At 56.4% G+C, this 18,997-nt stretch overlaps 2 protein-coding genes and 1 non-coding gene across 5 annotated transcripts; all 3 read left to right on the top strand.

Annotated features, from left to right (window-relative positions):
* The first annotated feature begins 4,137 nt into the window (after positions 1-4,137).
* Positions 4,138-16,189, top strand: ATN1 (atrophin 1). Of its 3 annotated transcripts, none has more exons than XM_086714180.1 (10): positions 4,138-4,291; positions 8,844-9,038; positions 9,244-9,381; positions 9,531-9,644; positions 10,329-12,346; positions 12,582-12,804; positions 13,195-13,891; positions 14,763-14,906; positions 15,246-15,426; positions 15,625-16,189. In XM_086714180.1, exons 2-10 carry the CDS (start codon positions 9,012-9,014, stop codon positions 15,656-15,658), a joined length of 3,576 nt encoding a protein of 1,191 aa, XP_086570306.1. In that variant the 5' UTR covers positions 4,138-4,291; positions 8,844-9,011; the 3' UTR covers positions 15,659-16,189. The 3 variants fall into 3 exon arrangements, with proteins under 3 accessions (XP_086570306.1, XP_086570305.1, XP_086570307.1); XM_086714179.1 differs by having other exon boundaries at positions 10,326-12,346; XM_086714181.1 differs by lacking the exon at positions 9,531-9,644 and having other exon boundaries at positions 10,326-12,346.
* An 871-nt stretch (positions 16,190-17,060) lies between these two features.
* On the top strand, positions 17,061-18,947 carry CB4H12orf57 (chromosome B4 C12orf57 homolog). Its single transcript, XM_086714183.1, has 3 exons — positions 17,061-17,477; positions 17,762-17,938; positions 18,715-18,947. The coding sequence occupies exons 1-3, from the start codon at positions 17,426-17,428 to the stop codon at positions 18,864-18,866; spliced, it is 381 nt and encodes a 126-aa protein (XP_086570309.1). The 5' UTR covers positions 17,061-17,425; the 3' UTR covers positions 18,867-18,947.
* Positions 17,063-17,124, top strand: LOC147579361 (U7 small nuclear RNA). The gene has a single exon (XR_015254113.1). It is a non-coding gene; the product is annotated as a U7 small nuclear RNA (small nuclear RNA).
* Positions 18,948-18,997: the final 50 nt, after the last annotated feature.

Raw genomic sequence — 18,997 nt, 5'->3', positions numbered from 1 at the left:
CATTGTTGTGTCTGAAGAGTCTTTCGTCCGTATGAGGGGAGAGCACCCAGAAGTTGGTGAAACTGGATAGCAGAGCTGGGGAGGACACAGAAAGATGAAGAAACCCAACCAGTATGGCTAAGACAATGGCCCTGCCTACCCCTCCCCGGCTGGGTGGGGACCACCTTGGCCCTGCCTTCTCATCAGCAAGCCTGGCCCCAGGACTCAGGTCAATGAAGGGTTCTTAACCTGGAGTCCAAGAATCCCTAGAAGTGTCAAAAATTGTGTGGGTGTGCATTTTTGGGAAAAGGGGTCCAAAGCATTCTGGATTCCTATAGGGCCTTGACCAAAGAAGGGATAAAGCTATGGACTGGAGCAGTTCCCCCACTGGGCCTCTCCCCAACACATTCCTGGCCACTGTGGGCCACAGCAGCGCTGTGTGGGCATCACCCCCTGCAAGATGGGGAACTGGGGAGGGAAGGATGGTACCAGAGGATCTGGAGGTGGGCCTGAGAAAGTGTTCCTGGAAACCTGAGAGTCGGGACAGCAAGGGCTGGTTTGGCCTGCGAGTAGGGCCCCAGTGTGTGGCTGGAGACCCACTGTAAACCTTCAGCTCCAGTGGAGCACTGACTTTGAGATGGGGACCCAGGAACCACCTAGGGGGAGAAACCCTCTCATAGGGCTGGGACACAGAGCAGAGCCCAGCAGGTAGGTGTTCCACACGGGGCACTGTGGCCACTAGAGGGAGGCAAGGTTCTGTGGGACACCAGGCTCCCCCTGAACTAGGGGTGGGATGGGAGGAATTTCAAGGCTGTCCCCTCTATGGGCCTCCTACTCTGTTTCTACTCTGAGTTCTGGTCCTGGGCGCCCTGCCATCCTGCCCAACTCCAGAACTAGAAGAGGATTTTAGTCCTGTATGGGCAGGACCCATTTCACTGCTCTTCTTCCTGTGTCCCTGACATACTCAGCCATTTTCAGTTCTTGCCCCTGCTCCTCCAAGCCTCTTAGTAGGGGCATCTCATCTTTCCCTTCTCTCCTGTCTCCTGGCGCCCTTTCTGTTCCCCTTGGGACACACTGTACTTTGTTCTGTGCCTCTCAGTTTTCTCTGGGGTTCCCAGGATCTATCTTCTCCAACTCCTGGGCTGACCAAGACCATTTTGGTTGGAGCCACATTTCCTAACCTCTGTCCTTTCCTCCCTCCTTGCTAGGTGGGCTTCTCTGGCAGCCATCCCCCCCCCCCCCCCCCAAAGGTTCTGGGTTGGATTGGGTTACAGCTGGCTCTGTCTGGGCCTCCCAGGCCCCTCTCTCCACTTTCCCTTTGTGCTGTTGCCTGGAGACCAGTGGGTTGTGGGGGGCTGGGGTGAGGGGTGGTGGTGGTCGTGTGTGTGTGTGTGTGTGTGTGTGTGTGTGTGTGTGTGTGGTGCACCCCAAAGCTGAACGGTGAGCCTGGTCTTAAGATAGGGGAGGAATTGGAGGGGGTAGGCCCTGGCTTCTCTGACTACCTGTCTTCTGTTCCTACGTAGGCCTACATTTTTCTTTTAGGCTCAGGTATGTCACCATCTTAGCCCAGCCCTTAGTGGTTAAAAAACTAGAGAGAGCAGCTCCGCCTAGAAGGGAGCTGGGAAGGGCCTGGGCCTGGGCCCAGTGGGAGACTTGAACTGAGAAGTGCAGAAAGAGAGGAAATGCAATGGGGAGAGAGTAGGAGGAGCCTTGGAACAAAGTTGGGGGGGTGGGGAGAAGGAGCAGGGGCCATTCTAGGGCTTAGAGGAAGGGAGGGCAGGGATCACCGGGGAGAGGGGGACAGGGAGCTGGCCTGGTCTGTGGAAGGCCCTGAGGAATACAGAAGGTGAGCGTGCAGTAGAAAAGTGAGTGGCAAATCAAAAAGCTAAAGAGTGGTGATTCATCCCCAGGCCAAGGAAGCCTTGCCCAGGTTCCCCAGTGCTTTAGAATCTGTTTAAAGCTTCGGGTATTCCCCGAATTTGGCCGAGCCTGGCCCAAGGAAATATGAGGCTAATTCCACTGAGTTGCTACAGAGCCAGCCTCCATCCTTCCCAGAAGGCTAGTGGGATCCTGCCATGCAGGGCCTATCTTTGGCCTCTAGCTGGCTTGGCCCCACACATACCCTACTCCCACCCCAAATCTGGAGAGCTATTAAGGGCTCCCAATCCAGGCTCCAGCTCCAGCTCTTCCAGTTTCCCAGCCTGCCTCCCTCCCATTCTCTGGCCTTCCCAATCTCTGCTGCCAAAAATCACCCAGTGTCTTGGTGTCCTTTGTCCTGGGAGATGTTGCTGCTTGGTATGGGGCCAGGGAGACAGCCTAGAAGACATTGGTGGTGGACGGGCGGAAGTGTTGGCTTTAGGCTGGAGACTGGAAATGGCTGCCTGGAGAGCTGGGAGGGTTGAAGGAAGACCCTGTGGTCTGCGGGTGGGGTGGGGATTGTCTCCATAGTAGAATGATTGGGATTGGGGAACCAGGGCCCCTAGGGATTTCGCTCCACGGTGAGCCTAATCCCCACCTGACCCCTTCCCTGTGGCCAAGAGTACTGTCTGTGATGACTTCAGACAGGTTTGGGGAGGAAAATGGAGACACCACCAGGCAGAAGGGCCTGAAGAAGACGGTGTCCCATTCCCATAAATTAATCCCTTACCTACACTGGGGCTTGCTTCCCCCATTTCTATCATTTCCTTCTACTGCTTTCCCCTTCCACCTCCACTCGTCTTCCTCATCTCTGGCCTTCCCTCCTCCATACTGCCACCAAAGGCCTTGTTTATCTTACATTTCCTTCTAATCTTCTTTACCCACTCCCCCCACCCCCATTCTATCCACCTTTGTCTTGCCAACCGAAACCCTCCTCAGCTCTCTTGGAAACCCCCCACCCCCAGAATCCAGCCATCCCTGTGTCTTACCCCCTCCTTTGCCACCCAGTACCCTAGTCCCTCTAGAATATGCATCCGGCCCCACCTCTTTCAAACCTTCCTAAGGTTCTTCACCTTTCCACTTCTCTCCATGCTGATGTCTCTGAACTCGACTCTCTCCAGCTTTCCATCATCACCCCTAAATTCTTACATTTATTATATTCCTAATACGAATCACCTCCAAATTACTCTCATCCAGAAAACCCATATTCCTATATATCAATGTCTCCATCTTTTCAATTTCTTCCTCTCCCCATGACCCCAAACTTCCATCCCATTCTCCCTCATAATCACCCCCCCCACCTCTCCAGCTACATGTCTGCCAGAGACGCTGTCACCCCAAGATTTAGTCATCCCTCCTTGTCACATACCTCACTGCCCTCGGAGCCCCCATGTAGCTCCATTTTCCCAACGTAACCCCATTAGACCAATCTCTGCCACACACCCACAAGCTCCCACTTCCCCTCTGCCACAGACCCCTTGGTCCCCAAACTTCTCCAGTCTCCCCTTATCGGCCCTGACAACCAACAGCCCCTCCTACCTAGTCGTCTGGTTCCCCACATTCAGCCTCGGCGAACCCCTCCCCGCGCCCCAGCCCCCTGGGCCGGCCTCGGCCAACTCGCACAGCGCCTCCCCCTCTCCGGATCCCCCTCTCTCCCCCCTCGCAGCTTGCCTCGCGCTCCCTCCCTCGCGTCTCCCTCCTGGCCCCTCTCTCCTCCGTTCCTCCGCGCTCCCTCCTTCTCCCTCTTCCTCCCTTCTCCCATCCCCCTCTCCCAAGCTCCCTCCCTTCGCCGTCCGCTTTCCTGTGCGAGTCGCCGGACGCGCCGCCCAGCCCGCCCGCAGCCCCGCGTCGGGCCGGGGCCTCGGGCCGGGACCCATTTAGGGGGGACCGCTGGCCTCGAGGAGGGGCTAGGAGGGGGCGAGGGGGACGAACGCCTGGGAAGGGGCGGGGGCCGCGGGCGGAGGCCGCCTAGGGGGCCGGGGATCGCGCGAGTGCGGGCTGCGCGGGGCGGGCGCGGGCGGCGGGCGGGAGGCGGCGGGTCAGAGCAGCTCGGAGCGCCGGCCGGGCCGCGGGGGCGAGCGGCGCGGCGGGGGCGGGCGGCGCGGCCCGGGCATTCCGGGCGGCCGGGGGGAGGTGGCGGGCCTGGGGAGGGGCTGAGCGAGAGCGGGGATCGGGGTCTGCTCCGGGGGCAGGCGGGCGATCGGGGCCAGGTGGGTGAAAAGGGGGGATGGGGGCCGCCCTCCGGGGGGGTCGGGGCCGGCGCCGCCGCCGTCGCGGCGGCGACTGAAGCCGGGAAGAGGAGAGGGGGGCGGGGGAGCGGTCGCCGCCGCCCCCCGGAGGCGCCGGAGCCCCGGATCCCGTTCGGAGCCAGCCAGCCGTCCCGAGCTACGACCAGGTAAGATCTGCTGCCACCCGGGCCTCGGGCCCGCCCGGGTTCTGGCCCGCGGCTCCCCACCCCCACCCCTCCCAGTTTCCCCCTCCCGCCGCCGCCGCCGCCGCCGCCGCCGCCTCCATTTGTTATTTTCCCGATCCGGTACCCCCACTGCGGGCTCTGCCCGGCCTGAGGCCGGGGGACTCAGGGGGTGGGGCCGGCCCCCAAGGAGGGATGGGGGCCAGGGCACCCGGAGGATCGGGTGGATGGAGGGAGGTGGGAGGGTCTCAGGAGGAGGGCTGATGGGGCAGCGAGGGTAGCCAGGACCCCGGGACCAAAAGAGGAGCACCGAGGTGGAGGGTGGCTAGAGGAAAAAGGGGGATGCCGGCGAGGGGGCTTCGGGCGAAGGCAAAAAGGGACTGGAGATATGGCAGCGAGGTGGGGCATTAGGGCTCCAGGAAAAGGCCCAAAACCCGGGTTTCAGAACTCAGGGTTGGGGGTGTAGGTGTAGAAGGGAAGTAGGAAATGGGGAAGGGGTGTGGTAGGTGGAAAGAGAAGGGTCTTAGCTGATGAAGGAGGAGAATGGAACCTGGGGAAACGGAGGCTCTGAAGGGACCAAGGAGAGGTCCGCGTTTGAGAAGCAGAACCTGAGGTGTTACAGGGTTCAAGTGGGAAGTGGATGCCTTTGTGACTCTATTTTCTTTCCCGTACTTTAGGTCACCTCTGACCTTGTTTTTCCAGACCCCAGCATGGTTCCTTCTTGGAGAGGGACACACTGGGGCCCAGTGCTCTGGTCCCCCTAAAACTATGAGGAGGAAGATGGGAACACTGAAGGGAGAGTTAGGGAGAAAGGGTTTGTGAGAGGGTGGAAAAGGAGAGAATTGGATGGTCTTATACGCACTCCAGGCAAGTTGTGACCTCCACCCTCAAGTCCCCAGAGCACCCACGGCCCCTCTAGCTGGGGTTTCTGAAGGGGGAGGTATCTTCATTTTTGTTTTGAGCTCAAAGATTTCTCTTTGTGCATGGGCTTATTTCTACTGGGGTAGGTACTCTTCTTAAGCTCCCTTCCCTGAGGGTGCTCCTGGAGGGTAGGAGTTGCTTTGGCAACTGGAGGGGGAGTGGCTGGCAGATGGACTCCTGGGATAGACTCTTGAGGGGCAGGTTCTACCATTTTGTTGCCATAGCAACGATCCAGTGGGATGTCCTATAGGTGGGGGTTCAGAATCTTGATTGGACCTCAGCCTTTGGCTATGTTCTTGGTACTCTTGGCTGGGTTCTGGAAGGTGTTTCTGGTGCTGCTGGTGAATAGGAGGTTCCCAAGGGGGTCCTCCGCCTTCCGGCAAGCAGTTTGTTGGAACAGGTAGACATGTTATTTGCCGGTCATAGACGTCGCTCCAAGTTCCTCCCCTTAGGCATGGTGGGAAGCTGGAGAAGCTTCTGTTCAAGTTACACCAGGTTTTGGTAGTTCTTTCTGGCTTCTGCCTCCCTTATTATTAGGGACTTCTTGTATATAGTATATAGTTGTTTGCTTCTTTGCACTGATATTCTTCTGTTTTCTTAAACTTGAGTTTCCCTTCCCAAGTCTCCCTTTTTCTCTTTCCCAGACTATCACGACAGTGACCCCTTCCATCCACTAACCTTTGACCTTCTGCTTCTCTGACCTTGTGGGAGTGGCTGGGCTCTCCAAGCTCATCTCATTTGAGGGTGGCCCAGGCCAGAGGGCAGTGCAACAGCCTGGTGCCGTGGAAATACTCTGAACAGGAGCCAACATACCTGGGTCGGGTACTGGTTGTATCTCTAACTGTGGCCTTGGGCCAGTCACTTCTCTGAGCCTTGGCTTCATTGTAAGATGAAGGGGTTATAGATAAGATGATCTCTGAGGCCCCTCTGACCTCCCCTGGTTCTAAGAAGGCTTAGACTAATGCATGCAGACTTATCTGCTGGTCTGGGCCGCATTGTTATCTAGGAGTCACTTTGGACTGGTTTGTTAGTCTGGCAGGTCTGGAATGATGATGGGGGGCTGGGCCAGTGATCCTGAAATTCACCCTGCAAGCCTTTCCCAGAAAGCCTTATGCCTTGATTGTGTATTCTCTCTGACATCCTTCTCGTATTTCTCCCTTATTCTCCTATTCTTAGAGACTCTTTCCCTATTTCTCACTTTTGCATTTCCCCAATCTGGTCTTTATCCTTCTTCTTTTGCAGTAAGGCCATGAAAGGGAATGTGTGTAGTGTGTTGCAGAAACACAGTAGGTGCTTTATAAATATTAGTTACAGTGACTGGCTACTAGGGCTAGATGGAGTATAGTTCATCTTGTTGATGCTGAAGCATGCTCCGAGTTCAGAAGCATATACATGGCCCAACCCTAATTCCTCTCCCCTTGCCACTCCTTTCCCCCGAGATTACCTATGCTTTTATGACTGCTTTTCTCCTTCAAAGCTACTCACTGCTAATTTTATCAGATTTCAGCTGTTTAAAACAGTTGCAGTAGGGGGAGGGGCACACTGATTGCTGTGTTTTTCAGTTACATTCGTGCATTTCTCTGACCTTTTGGATCCCCTAGCTGTAATGGACTTGGTGAATGGGTTCTGGGATGGAAAGGAGAGATGGGCACCCTCCTCTAGAGGGGCTGGCAAAGACACACCAGCCACACATAGTAATCCTGGCTGTGCTTTTGTTAAGATTGTTTTCCTCTTTTGTTACAGCGGGTTTTGTTCTTTGGATTTTTGGAGGTTGACAATATTTAAAACTGATCTCCACAACAACTCAAAACTGCGGTAGTAGTTGAAGTTGAAGAAAAGTGGCTGGTTTACTGGACAGAGCATTAGTTCTAAGTTCAGAAGACCTGAAGCTCTGTCCCAGCTCTTTTATGATTCTAAGTAAATTATTATTAAGTTTCCTGGAAAGGTTAGGTTCAACCCCCCTCTGCCCCCTACCTCCCCTTGCCGGTCTCAGTAGTTAGGGTTCAGTGGAAGTGAATAGTTAGGGTTCAGTGGAGGTGAAGGAGAAGTAATTACTCTGTATTCCTGGGGAAAAATATGCAGTATACTGTGATAATACCATTTACCTAGCCAGGCCTTGTAACTCAGAATAGCTGGGTAAGTTTACCCCATTCCCACCAAAGTCGGGCAACATTTTATTCGAAAAGACCTACTGAAGTTAGTCAATAGGCCAGGAACAAGAACGGAACAGAGCACGCATATATACGTGACATCAGTGGGAGATACAGAAAGGAAGAAAACAGGGGCGCCTGGGTGGCGCAGTCGGCTAAGCGTCCGACTTCAGCCAGGTCACGATCTCGCGGTCCGTGAGTTCGAGCCCCGCGTCAGGCTCTGGGCTGATGGCTCAGAGCCTGGAGCCTGTTTCCAATTCTGTGTCTCCCTCTCTCTCTGCCCCTCCCCCGTTCATGCTCTGTCTCTCTCTGTCCCAAAAATAAATAAACGTTGAAAAAAAAAAATTAAAAAAAAAAAAAAGAAAGGAAGAAAACAGTGAGAAGATACCATTTTTGCTCCCAAAAGATCTTATGGTCCAGTAATATGGAGACCTGACCCTTAGCAAGAAATACCAACAAGTACAAAGGAAAATAGCTGACTATAGATATAGGTACAGAGATAGATAGGCCGTGAGGAGGTATGTGTCCCTGTCTAAACCAAGTGGGAATACAGGTTTACCAGTCTGTAAATTTGTATTAAGTGCTCACTGATTTTCACTGCTTTGGTAAAATGAAAGTCCCGACTTTCTAGCCTTGGGGAACCCAGGCACTAGAAGTGGGTGGGGGAAGGTCTCCATGAGACTCTCAGAAATAAGTTCTGCACTTTGGGGGTACCTAGGTTTGGGCTTGGGATTGGTAGGACTGTGTGCATTTGTGTTATAGAATGGGGCATTCTTCTCCCACCTACTCTGATGTGAAAAGATTCTTTTCATATCTCTGGGACTGATCTAGGCTTTCTGAGAACTCACCCCACCAACTTCTGACGAGAGTATAGCAAAGTCTAAAAGAAATAGCATGGGCTTTGAAGTCAGGGAGATGTAGGCCTGATTCCGGTGCTGTCACTGGTTTCTGTGTATTCATCACATGAAGTTGGGCAAGTCACAGTCTCAATCTTTGAGCCTCAGTTTCCTCCTCTGTATAATGGAAATAAGAATACCTACTTTGCAGGGTTAGGTTGTAAATATTAAATGAAACTGCATGTAAGGGCATGACATAAAGACAGCACTCAATAAATTCATACCTCAGCTACATTTCTTTATGCTCCCTGGCAAGGCTCTGTGGAACTCGTGTACCCACAGATACTTTCCAGGTATCAGGAAGGGTAGAATAATGTGAGTGCATGGGTAGGGTACATCTGAGTTTTCTGCCTTCTCCAGAGTTGAAAGAGATGATGTGAGCAGAGTCTCTTTCATGTGTAGATAGCTGAGGTAGCCCGTGGGGTGAGCCAGCAGTGTCTTACGGGGGTTGTACCTCTTAGCCCAAAGGCTTAGGGTTGGGCCACTTACTCAAGCCCCTTGATAAGCACAACAGTATCGCCTTCAGACTCTGTTCCCCAATTTGGAGACTCTGATGGTTTTTTCTAACAGGCTTCACTGAAAACAAATCCTGCAAGTTCCAGGGGCCTACACTGGAAACTTGGGAGATCCTGCTTCCCGCTTCCCAGGCCACAGCTGTGGGGAACTTGGGGTGAAGCAGAGAAGTTTCTGTATTCAGCTGCCCAGGCAGAGGAGAATGGGGTCTCCACAGCCTGAAGAATGAAGACACGACAGAATAAAGACTCAGTGAGTAATAGCTAAAATAAGAGCCACAAAGGGGCAGATGAGGGGCAGAGAAACTGGGGTGGGGTGGGGAGCGGTGAGGGCCTGGAGAGAAAGAATAGAAATAAGGCACGCCATGAAATTAGGTGCTAGGTAAAAACAAAACAAAACAAACAAAAAAAAAACGAACCAAAAACCTACATTGTCTGCTTCCTTCCTTTTCCCTCAGATGTCAATGAGGAGTGGACGGAAGAAAGAGGCCCCTGGGCCCCGGGAAGAGCTGAGATCGAGGGGCCGGGCCTCCCCTGGAGGGGTCAGCACGTCCAGCAGTGATGGCAAAGCCGAAAAGTCTAGGCAGACAGCCAAGGTATTCTGTCCTCAGGTCCTCCCACAGGATGCCCAGGCACTGGGGCTGACGGTGTATGTGTGTGTGTTGTGGGGGAACTTCCTGTCTGGCAGAGAGTAACTGTGGAGGCTCGGGAGGTAGGAGAAAGGAATTTTCTTTCTCTCTAACAGAAGGCCCGCGTAGAGGAAGCCTCCACCCCAAAGGTCAGCAAGCAGGGCCGGAGTGAGGAGATCTCAGAAAGTGAAAGTGAGGAGACTAATGCACCAAAAAAGACCAAAACCGAGGTGGGTGACCCTTGCAGCCATCCTCACCCATTTTCTGACCACGCTTTCCCAAAAACTTCCCTTCACGATTGCTACTTTAATCTCGCCTGGGACATGAGAGTCCTGTCTATAGTGTGTCAGGTGGGTTTTTAGGGCTTTAGCCAGACCACTAGATGACCAGGCAGGGCCAAAGGGCCTGGAAGAGTGTGAGGGATTCTAGCCTCTCCTTTTCCAGGTCCTGATTTTCGTGAGGGGGCTGGAGAGGAGGTTAAAGGTGAGAGGTCTTAGTGGAAGGAATAAATCATAAGGAAAATGCATAAGGAGTGGTCTTCTTAAAAAGCACGGGTTTCTGGCATGTGTAGTTAAGGGGGTGAAGGAGATGAGAGGAGGGCGGATATGAGCTGGTGGAAGACAAGGATTTGGGTGTAGCTGTGGAGAGCAAGATGGTGCTTGAGACAGACACTTGAGGAAAGAATGGAGTTTTACAAGGAGGGGAACAAGAGTGGCTGCTAGGGTGCAGCTGAGAATGTGGGGAGAATGGAGGAATCCCCACGTGGCAGGGAGGGGGGCTGGAGCCAGAGTTCATCACGTCGTACAGTGGTGTGCTGGAAGGGGGATGTGGTTTTGTGCAAGGGAGGCCCCAAATCTCGGGGAAGCGAGGGAAAAGAAAAGGGAAAAAAAATGGTCCTCCTTTTTCTACAGCAGGAGCTCCCTCGGCCACAGTCTCCCTCAGATCTGGATAGTTTAGATGGGCGAAGCCTCAATGATGATGGCAGCAGTGACCCTAGGGATATTGACCAGGATAACCGAAGCACGTCCCCCAGCATCTACAGCCCTGGAAGCGTGGAGAATGACTCCGACTCATCTTCTGGCCTGTCCCAGGGCCCAGCCCGCCCCTACCACCCCCCTCCACTCTTTCCTCCCTCTCCTCCACCGCCAGACAGCACCCCCCGACAGCCAGAGCCTGGCTTCGAACCCCATCCTTCTGTGACACCCGCTGGATATCATGCTCCCATGGAGCCCCCTCCATCTCGAATGTTCCAGGCTCCTCCTGGGGCCCCTCCCCCTCACCCACAGCTCTACCCCGGGGGCACTGGCGGAGGAGTTTTGTCTGGACCCCCAATGGGTCCCAAGGGAGGAGGGGCTGCCTCTTCAGTGGGGGCTCCTAGTGGAGGCAAACAGCACCCTCCACCCACCACCCCCATTTCAATATCAAGCTCTGGGGCTGGTGGTGCTCCCCCAACAAAGCCACCTAACACTCCAGTGGGTGGTGGAAACCTACCCTCTGCTCCACCACCAGCCACCTTCCCCCATGTGACACCAAACCTGCCTCCCCCACCTGCTCTGAGACCCCTTAACAATGCATCAGCCTCTCCTCCTGGCCTGGGGGCCCAGCCACTACCTGGGCATCTGCCCTCTCCCCATGCCATGGGGCAGGGTATGGGTGGACTTCCTCCTGGCCCAGAGAAGGGCCCCACTCTTGCTCCCTCACCCCATCCTCTGCCCCCTGCTTCCTCCTCTTCTGCCCCAGCCCCACCAATGAGGTATCCATACTCGTCTGCAGGTAGCAGCTCTGCAGCAGCCTCCTCTTCCAGTTCTTCCTCTTCCTCTGCCTCCCAGTACCCAGCTTCCCAGGCATTGCCCAGTTATCCCCACTCCTTCCCTCCCCCAACAAGCCTGTCTGTCTCCAATCAGCCACCCAAATACACTCAGCCTTCCCTTCCATCCCAGGCTGTATGGAGCCAGGGTCCCCCCCCACCTCCTCCCTATGGCCGTCTCTTAGCCAACAGCAATGCCCACCCAGGCCCCTTCCCTCCTTCCACTGGAGGCCAGTCCACAGGCCACCCACCAGCCCCAACACATCACCATCACCACCAGCAGCAGCAACAGCAGCAACAGCAGCAGCAGCAGCAGCAGCAACAGCAGCAACAGCAACATCATGGGAGCTCTGGGCCCCCTCCACCTGGAGCATATCCCCACTCCCTGGAGAGCAGTAGCTCCCACCATTCCCACCCTTATGCCATGTCGCCCTCCCTGGGGTCTCTGAGGCCCTACCCACCAGGGCCAGCACACCTGCCCCCGCCTCACAGCCAGGTATCCTACAGCCAAGCGGGCCCCAATGGCCCCCCACCCTCTTCCTCCTCTTCCAACTCCTCTTCTTCCTCTCAAGGATCCTACCCATGTTCACACCCCTCCCCTTCCCAGGGCCCCCAAGGAGCGCCCTATCCCTTCCCACCGGTGCCTCCGGTCACCACCTCTTCGGCTACGCTTTCCACGGTCATTGCCACAGTGGCTTCCTCGCCAGCGGGCTACAAAACAGCTTCCCCACCTGGGCCCCCGCCGTATGGAAAGAGAGCCCCGTCCCCAGGGGCCTACAAGACAGCCACCCCACCGGGATACAAGCCGGGGTCGCCTCCCTCCTTCCGAACAGGGACCCCACCCGGCTACCGAGGCGCCTCGCCGCCCGCGGGCCCAGGGACCTTCAAGCCAGGCTCGCCCACAGTGGGGCCAGGGCCTCTGCCACCTGCCGGGCCCTCAGGCCTGTCCTCCCTGCCACCACCACCTGCGGCCCCTACCTCGGGGCCGCCCCTGAACGCCACGCAGATCAAGCAAGAGCCGGCTGAAGAGTATGAGACCCCCGAGAGTCCGGCGCCCCCGGCCCGCAGCCCCTCGCCCCCTCCCAAGGTGGTAGACGTGCCCAGCCATGCCAGCCAGTCAGCCAGGTGAGCCGCCAGGGTGGGGTGCGGTTGGGCCTGGAACGGGGAACGACGAAGGGGCAATGGAGAGACCGGCAGAGGCGACAAGAGAGGAGCCTTGACGTTCGTGTGGTGCCTTTTACAGTACTCGGGGGCCTCGCCTCCCTCACCGCCTGCGCGGGCTGGTTTGGGGGCAGGGTCACCGCGGGGTCGCTCGGGCAGCTCGCAGGGGCTAAGCGCGCGCTGCCCTCGCGCCCTCCAGGTTCAACAAACACCTGGACCGCGGCTTTAACTCGTGCGCGCGCAGCGACCTGTACTTCGTGCCGCTGGAGGGCTCCAAGCTGGCCAAGAAGCGGGCCGACCTGGTTGAGAAGGTGCGGCGCGAGGCCGAGCAGCGCGCGCGCGAAGAAAAGGAGCGCGAGCGCGAGCGGGAACGCGAGAAGGAGCGGGAACGCGAGAAGGAGCGCGAGCTGGAACGCAGCGTGGTGCGTCACCACATGCGCCGTCCGCCTTCTGGCCTTCCTCTGCGCCGCGCGGGGGGGGGGGGGCGGGGGGGGGGGCCGGGGAAGTCATTACGCCCCCTGTCGGACAGGAGGAAGCACGGCAGCCCAGGAAATAGAGACCCAGGGATTCCAGCGGGAGGAATCCTTCCTTGCATCCTCCCTTGGGTGGGGGAGGCAAATTCAGATCAGAGTACCTGTGGATGGTAAGGAGAGCCAATATTCAGGAGAAGGTTTAGGGAAATTCCTACTAGGCTGAGTTCCAGTAAGGTGACGCATTTTGGCCTTCAGCTGCCGAGACAATTGAGCAGCTCCGGATCAGCCACATTTTACCAGACCTGCTCTTTTGACTTTGCTTCTCCCTGTATCCCACAGAAGTTGGCTCAGGAGGGCCGGGCTCCAGTGGAGTGCCCATCTCTCGGCCCAGTGCCCCATCGCCCTCCATTTGAGCCGGGCAGTGCTGTGGCTACAGTGCCCCCCTACCTGGGTCCTGACACTCCAGCCCTGCGCACGCTCAGTGAATACGCCCGGCCCCACGTCATGTCTCCCGGCAATCGCAACCATCCATTCTACGTGCCCTTAGGGGCAGTGGACCCGGGGCTCCTGGGTTACAATGTCCCGGCCTTGTACAGCAGTGACCCAGCAGCCCGGGAGAGGGAGCGGGAAGCCCGTGAACGAGACCTCCGTGACCGCCTCAAGCCTGGCTTTGAGGTGAAGCCCAGTGAGCTGGAACCCCTACATGGGGTCCCTGGGCCGGGCCTGGATCCCTTCCCCCGACATGGGGGCCTGGCTCTGCAGCCTGGCCCACCCGGCCTGCACCCTTTCCCCTTTCATCCGAGCCTGGGGCCCCTGGAGAGAGAACGTCTAGCGCTGGCAGCTGGTCCAGCCCTGCGGCCTGACATGTCCTACGCCGAGCGTCTGGCAGCCGAGAGGCAGCATGCAGAAAGGGTGGCAGCCCTGGGCAATGACCCGCTGGCCCGGCTGCAGATGCTCAATGTGACCCCCCATCACCACCAGCACTCCCACATCCACTCCCACCTGCACCTCCACCAGCAGGACGCCATCCATGCAGGTGAGACTCCTACTTCTTTGTCTTCATTGCGTTCTTGTCCCCTAGCAAGTAATTGGGTCTTCTGTTCCTCAGGCCAAGACTTTTCTCCTCTAGTCTGGCATGAGCCTCTCTCCCGGGATTGCTCCCCTGATCTTGGCCTCCCTGTCATCCCCCATCTCTTCATGCCCCAGAGACTGTAATAACCCACACCCCGCCCCTCTTCACAGTCTAGCATCCCACCCACGATAGAGGAAACCTTTGAGGGAACGCCACCTTTCTACCCTCAGAACAGCCCCCCGCCCCATACCTGGGTCCTTGCTCCTTTGAATTCAACTCTGTTACCATTTCTTGCCATCTTCTCTCCTCCCAGGTGGAGGTCTTTCATGTTTTTCCCCATCTCCAGGCCTCCTACCTTCCAGAAACAGCTCTATAGCTTTGACTGGGGTTATCATAGGTGCTAATGAGCTTTATTTACTATCCTTTCGCTGTATTTCCTTTTGTCCAGTACTTTGCCAGGTTTAGCCTCACAGTCATAGTCCTTCCTGGCTCCCTTGTGCTTTCTCTCTCTCTTAGCCGCCTCTCTCTTCCTGTCTTACTTCCCAAACTTCTATCCCTTCCTATCTCCTCTAAGCAGTCCACATCTCTCCTTTTCCTCAGACCCCTCTGACAACTGCCGTCTCCTATTCTCTGCCATCCACATGTCCCTACTCCAGTAAGGTCTTGTCCTGACCACCCACCAGGCCCTTAGTTTTTCCATTGTGTCTCTTTGTTCCTCACTAGGTCTCCCTGTGTTGATTGTCCATCTCTTCCCAGGCTTGGATCCCTTCACCCAAATGCATGGTTTTCCCCAAACCTGCCTTCTGGTGACACCTTCCTCTTCTCTACCCTCTAGCCTCTGCCTCGGTGCACCCTCTCATTGACCCCCTGGCCTCAGGGTCTCACCTTACCCGGATCCCCTACCCAGCTGGGACCCTCCCCAACCCCCTTCTTCCTCACCCTCTGCACGAGAACGAAGTTCTTCGTCACCAGCTCTTTGGTAAGGATGGAGGTTGGGGGTGGGGAAGGTCGAACGAGAGAAGGGCAGAAAGGAGGAATCTGGGTGGTAGGATTCGCCTGTTTGGGCTTGGGGAGGGATGAGGAGGTAACCAGAGGAGCTGAGAACAGGAGAGGGAGGGCTGAGGCCATGCCCAAGAGAGGCACAGGTTTTAGTGCCAGGCGGAAGTTTGGATCTTCTCCAGGACTGGCTTTTGCCTGTTTTAGCCTCAGTTTCCTCTGTCTGTAAGGTGGCCAGCTCTGTCCTGGCCCAGAGTAAGTACTCAGGACTCCAGCAGTCATGCCCCCCCCCCCCCCCCCCCCCCGCCCTTCCTGCCCACAGCTGCTCCATACCGGGACCTGCCAGCCTCCCTCTCTGCCCCGATGTCTGCAGCTCACCAGCTGCAGGCCATGCACGCGCAGTCGGCCGAGCTGCAGCGCCTGGCGCTGGAGCAGCAGCAGTGGCTGCACGCCCATCACCCGCTGCACAGTGTGCCGCTACCTGCCCAGGAGGACTACTACAGGTACCCTGGGACACCCCTGGGCCAGGGGTGAGGGGGTGTGACCTTAGCCAGCCCGGGATGGGGTGTGGGCAGCGCACTGCTGGCCTTTGGCCTCTGGGGGAAGGAGCCCCTCCTCCACAGTCCTCCTCTGTGAGAGGGGCCAGGTCGGGGTTGACCTCGGTGTCTCATGCCTCTGCTCTGCATCCCCTCTCCACCCAGTCACCTGAAGAAGGAAAGCGACAAGCCACTGTAGAACCTGCAATCAAGAGAGCACCCATGGCCCCTGCATTTGGACCTCGGAGGCCTCCCTCCCAGCCTGCCACCCACGGCTGAGGAGGGGTGCTGCTCATTTGCAGGGTTTCAGCAGCTGGGCAGAGGGAGGGAGGAAGGGACAGATGGAAGGCCAAGGCTCCTGTGGTATGCAGAGGTGGGGTGGCCAGGGGTGGGGGTGGGGGGTGGGGGCAGAAAGCGCACAGTATCTTGGACCAGGTCCCTCTTTCTTGTCCCCCTGCTTTCTTCCTCCCCCATGCCCAACCCCCGGTGGCCACTGCCCCTCCCCCACCCCGTTGGTGTGATTATTTCATCTGTTAGATGTGGCTGTTTTGCGTAGCATCGTGTGCTGCCCCCGCCCCTCCCCAGTTCCCGTGCGCGCGTCCCTTCTGCGATGTATGCCCCTTGCCCTTCCCCGACATTAATAATTTATATATATAAATATCTATATGACGCTCTTTAAAAAACATCCCAACCAAAACCAAACAAAAACATCCTCACGACTCCCCAGGAAGATGGCTGTGACTGGTTCTTTGCGGGCTGTGGGGGCGGATTGGGGAGGTGGTGATGGGGGACTACGCAGTAGTGCCTGGAGAGAAGGCTGTGGAACCGGACACAAGGGGGTATAGCGACCCCTGCAGAGTTGGAGAGGAGATCTCGGAAGAGCCAGGGGCCCTGGAGCCCTGGCTCCGCTGGAGGGGTACTATGGAGCTAGCCAGTCCCCTCTTGAGTTGCAAGGCTGGGGAAGTCCAGATGCTGGAGGCCAAGGACAGGCCCGCCTCTGACAGGGTCAGGCCTGGGAAGCCACTCAGACTTTGGAGGCGTTTCTGCCACTGGCCCCACAGCTAGGAGCCACCGGGGTCCAGAATCCTTTCCGTCGAATAGATTGGGAAACGGTTATGAAGCGGAGGTGCAGGGGCGGAGTTCCACTAGGATAAAGCGATTCGAAGTCTGGATTCTTAAGTACTCCTTGGTTTGAGGAGGAAGTGGGTGACCATTTCAAACGTGTGGAAGAGAAGAGAAATTGGAGGGCGTTACTTTGGAGCGCACACCCCTGCACAAGGCCATTTTAGGCAAGCACGGGGGCCGCCTCAGCGCTCAGCGTTTATTGCAGCGAATCACATCGTTCTCAAAAACTGCAGGGGGTGTGACCAGCTTTCCCAGCCAATCAGCTTTGGGTTCATTTGCATAGGTCCGAATCAAATGTTCACAAACTCTAGAAATGGATGATATAAACAAGTTTCTTTTTCCCCTATCTTTCCTCCTGAAAGTTATAGTGTCCCTCGTTGATTATACAGCAATCAGAATTAGAAAACTCGACACTGAGCTCACCCTCACCAATAGTGGCGTTCATGGATATCCCATGTTCTCTCCAGGCCACTTCCTGTAGTGTTACAGCTCTTTTAGAATTTGTCTAGCAGGTTTTCCGGTTTTTACCGGAAGACCCCCTCCACAATGCGTTTTCAACAATAGAGCTACCTCGGTTCTAGGAGCGGTTTTCGCTTTTAGGTTTTTGTTTTTGTTTTTGTTTTTTTTTTTTTTTTACCTCCCAATGGCATCGAGTCCAGTTGGGTCATCTCTCGTTTTAAGGCGTTTTGGCGTTTAATATTGCGCTGCACCGCGAGGCTTCCGGCTGCCGCTGATGCTGCTTCCCTTCCACCCCCGTCAGTTTCGAGAGTCGCTCTAGCAGGCTGATCGTTTTTCCCGTGCATTTCCTTGGTTCGGCTGCACGTGCAGCTTTTGTTACCCTATGGCGTCCGCCTCGGCCCAACCTGCGGCCCTGAGTGCCGAGCAAGCCAAGGGTGAGAAGCATTCTAGCCACCGGGTGGGCTTCCTGTTGGAGAAGGGCGCGGGCGGAGGGTACGGAGCCAGAGGTGTAGTTGCGCCGCCGGGAAATGGGGGCACAGGATACCATCTTTCTCTCTCCCCCAAAAGGGGTCCTTGCCCCTAGAGCGAGGGAATCTAGGCCGAGTTTATCGGGTTACTATGGCTTCAGCCCACTAATTCCCTGCCCTCTTCCCTGCGCTTTCGGTTGGGCCCACCGGCCATGCTCTGACGCCTACCCGGGGATGCATCTGCCGCACAGTGGTCCTGGCCGAGGTCATCCAGGCGTTCTCGGCCCCGGAGAACGCCGTGCGCATGGACGAGGCTCGGGACAACGCGTGCAACGACATGGGCAAAATGCTGCAATTCGTGCTGCCCGTGGCCACGCAGATTCAGCAGGAGGTTATCAAGGCCTATGGCTTCAGCTGCGACGGGGAAGGTGGGTCGGATGAGGGTCGGGGTGAGTGGGTCCGGGAGAGGGCGCTCGATCCATCGGGTCCCTGAGCCGTCCTCCCTCATCTTGCCACACGGAGGCAGCCACAATCTGACGAACAGTATTGGCGGGCAGAGCCAAGGGTCTCCTGTGAACTTGTGCCAGGCGAAGTCTTAAATGCTGTTTGCAGTTACCCGTAATTATACTGTTACCCCATTTTAAGATGAGGGAACAGACTCTAGCAGTAAACTAAGTGCCTGAGGTCACAGCAGAGCTGGACTGGAACCCCCTTCCGATAGCTCTAGTTGGATGTCTGCGTGACAGTGCACTTGTGCAGCCCCTCCAACGTGTTTTAGCTAGTCTCTTTTGGAGGGTTGGCTGGCTAATTTCCTTGATGAGATCATGGTGTTCCCCAAAGGTGCTTATTGATTCAGCCCAGTTGGCCCATGGCCCTCCTGTGTCCAGGTTATAGACTTGAGATCTTGTGGATGTTCATGCTTCAGGTTCTTGTGACTAAATTGCTAAAATGTTTCACCTGATCATGAGACACACTGCTTTGGGATATTTCATTCAGTGCATCCCATCCAGCTGTGATGGGTATAGACGTGGAAATGGTTCACCCAAACGACACAGGGCAGAGGACTGCTTGTGTCTTATTTTGTAGACAGCTCCCTGACTAGAGGGGGAGCAACCAGTGACTCAGGCTCAAGCTGCCCCCTCCTGATGTCTGGGGCACACTTGTCCCCTGGGGGTGTGGGTTGACGCTCCACTTCCCCTTGCAGGTGTCCTTAAGTTTGCCCGCTTGGTCAAGTCTTATGAAGCCCAGGATCCCGAGATTGCCAGCTTGTCGGGCAAGCTGAAGGCGTTGTTCCTGCCACCCATGACATTGCCGCCCCACGGGCCTGCTCCCGGTGGCAGCGTGGCTGCCTCCTGAGGGTCGGCCCTCCCCTGGGACACTGCCCAGGAAGGGAAGACCTTGATGTTCCAGAGGATAATAAACATGCCTGTGACATAGCCTCAGTGTCAGTCTTTTGTGATCCTGACAACCTCCACCGCTTGGCCCCA

Source organism: Puma concolor, chromosome B4 (genome assembly GCF_028749965.1).
Source record: "Puma concolor isolate L17-30 chromosome B4, mPumCon1.1.hap2, whole genome shotgun sequence".
NCBI classification, from domain to species: domain Eukaryota; kingdom Metazoa; phylum Chordata; class Mammalia; order Carnivora; family Felidae; genus Puma; species Puma concolor.
This window is presented reverse-complemented; position numbering and strand designations above follow the sequence as displayed.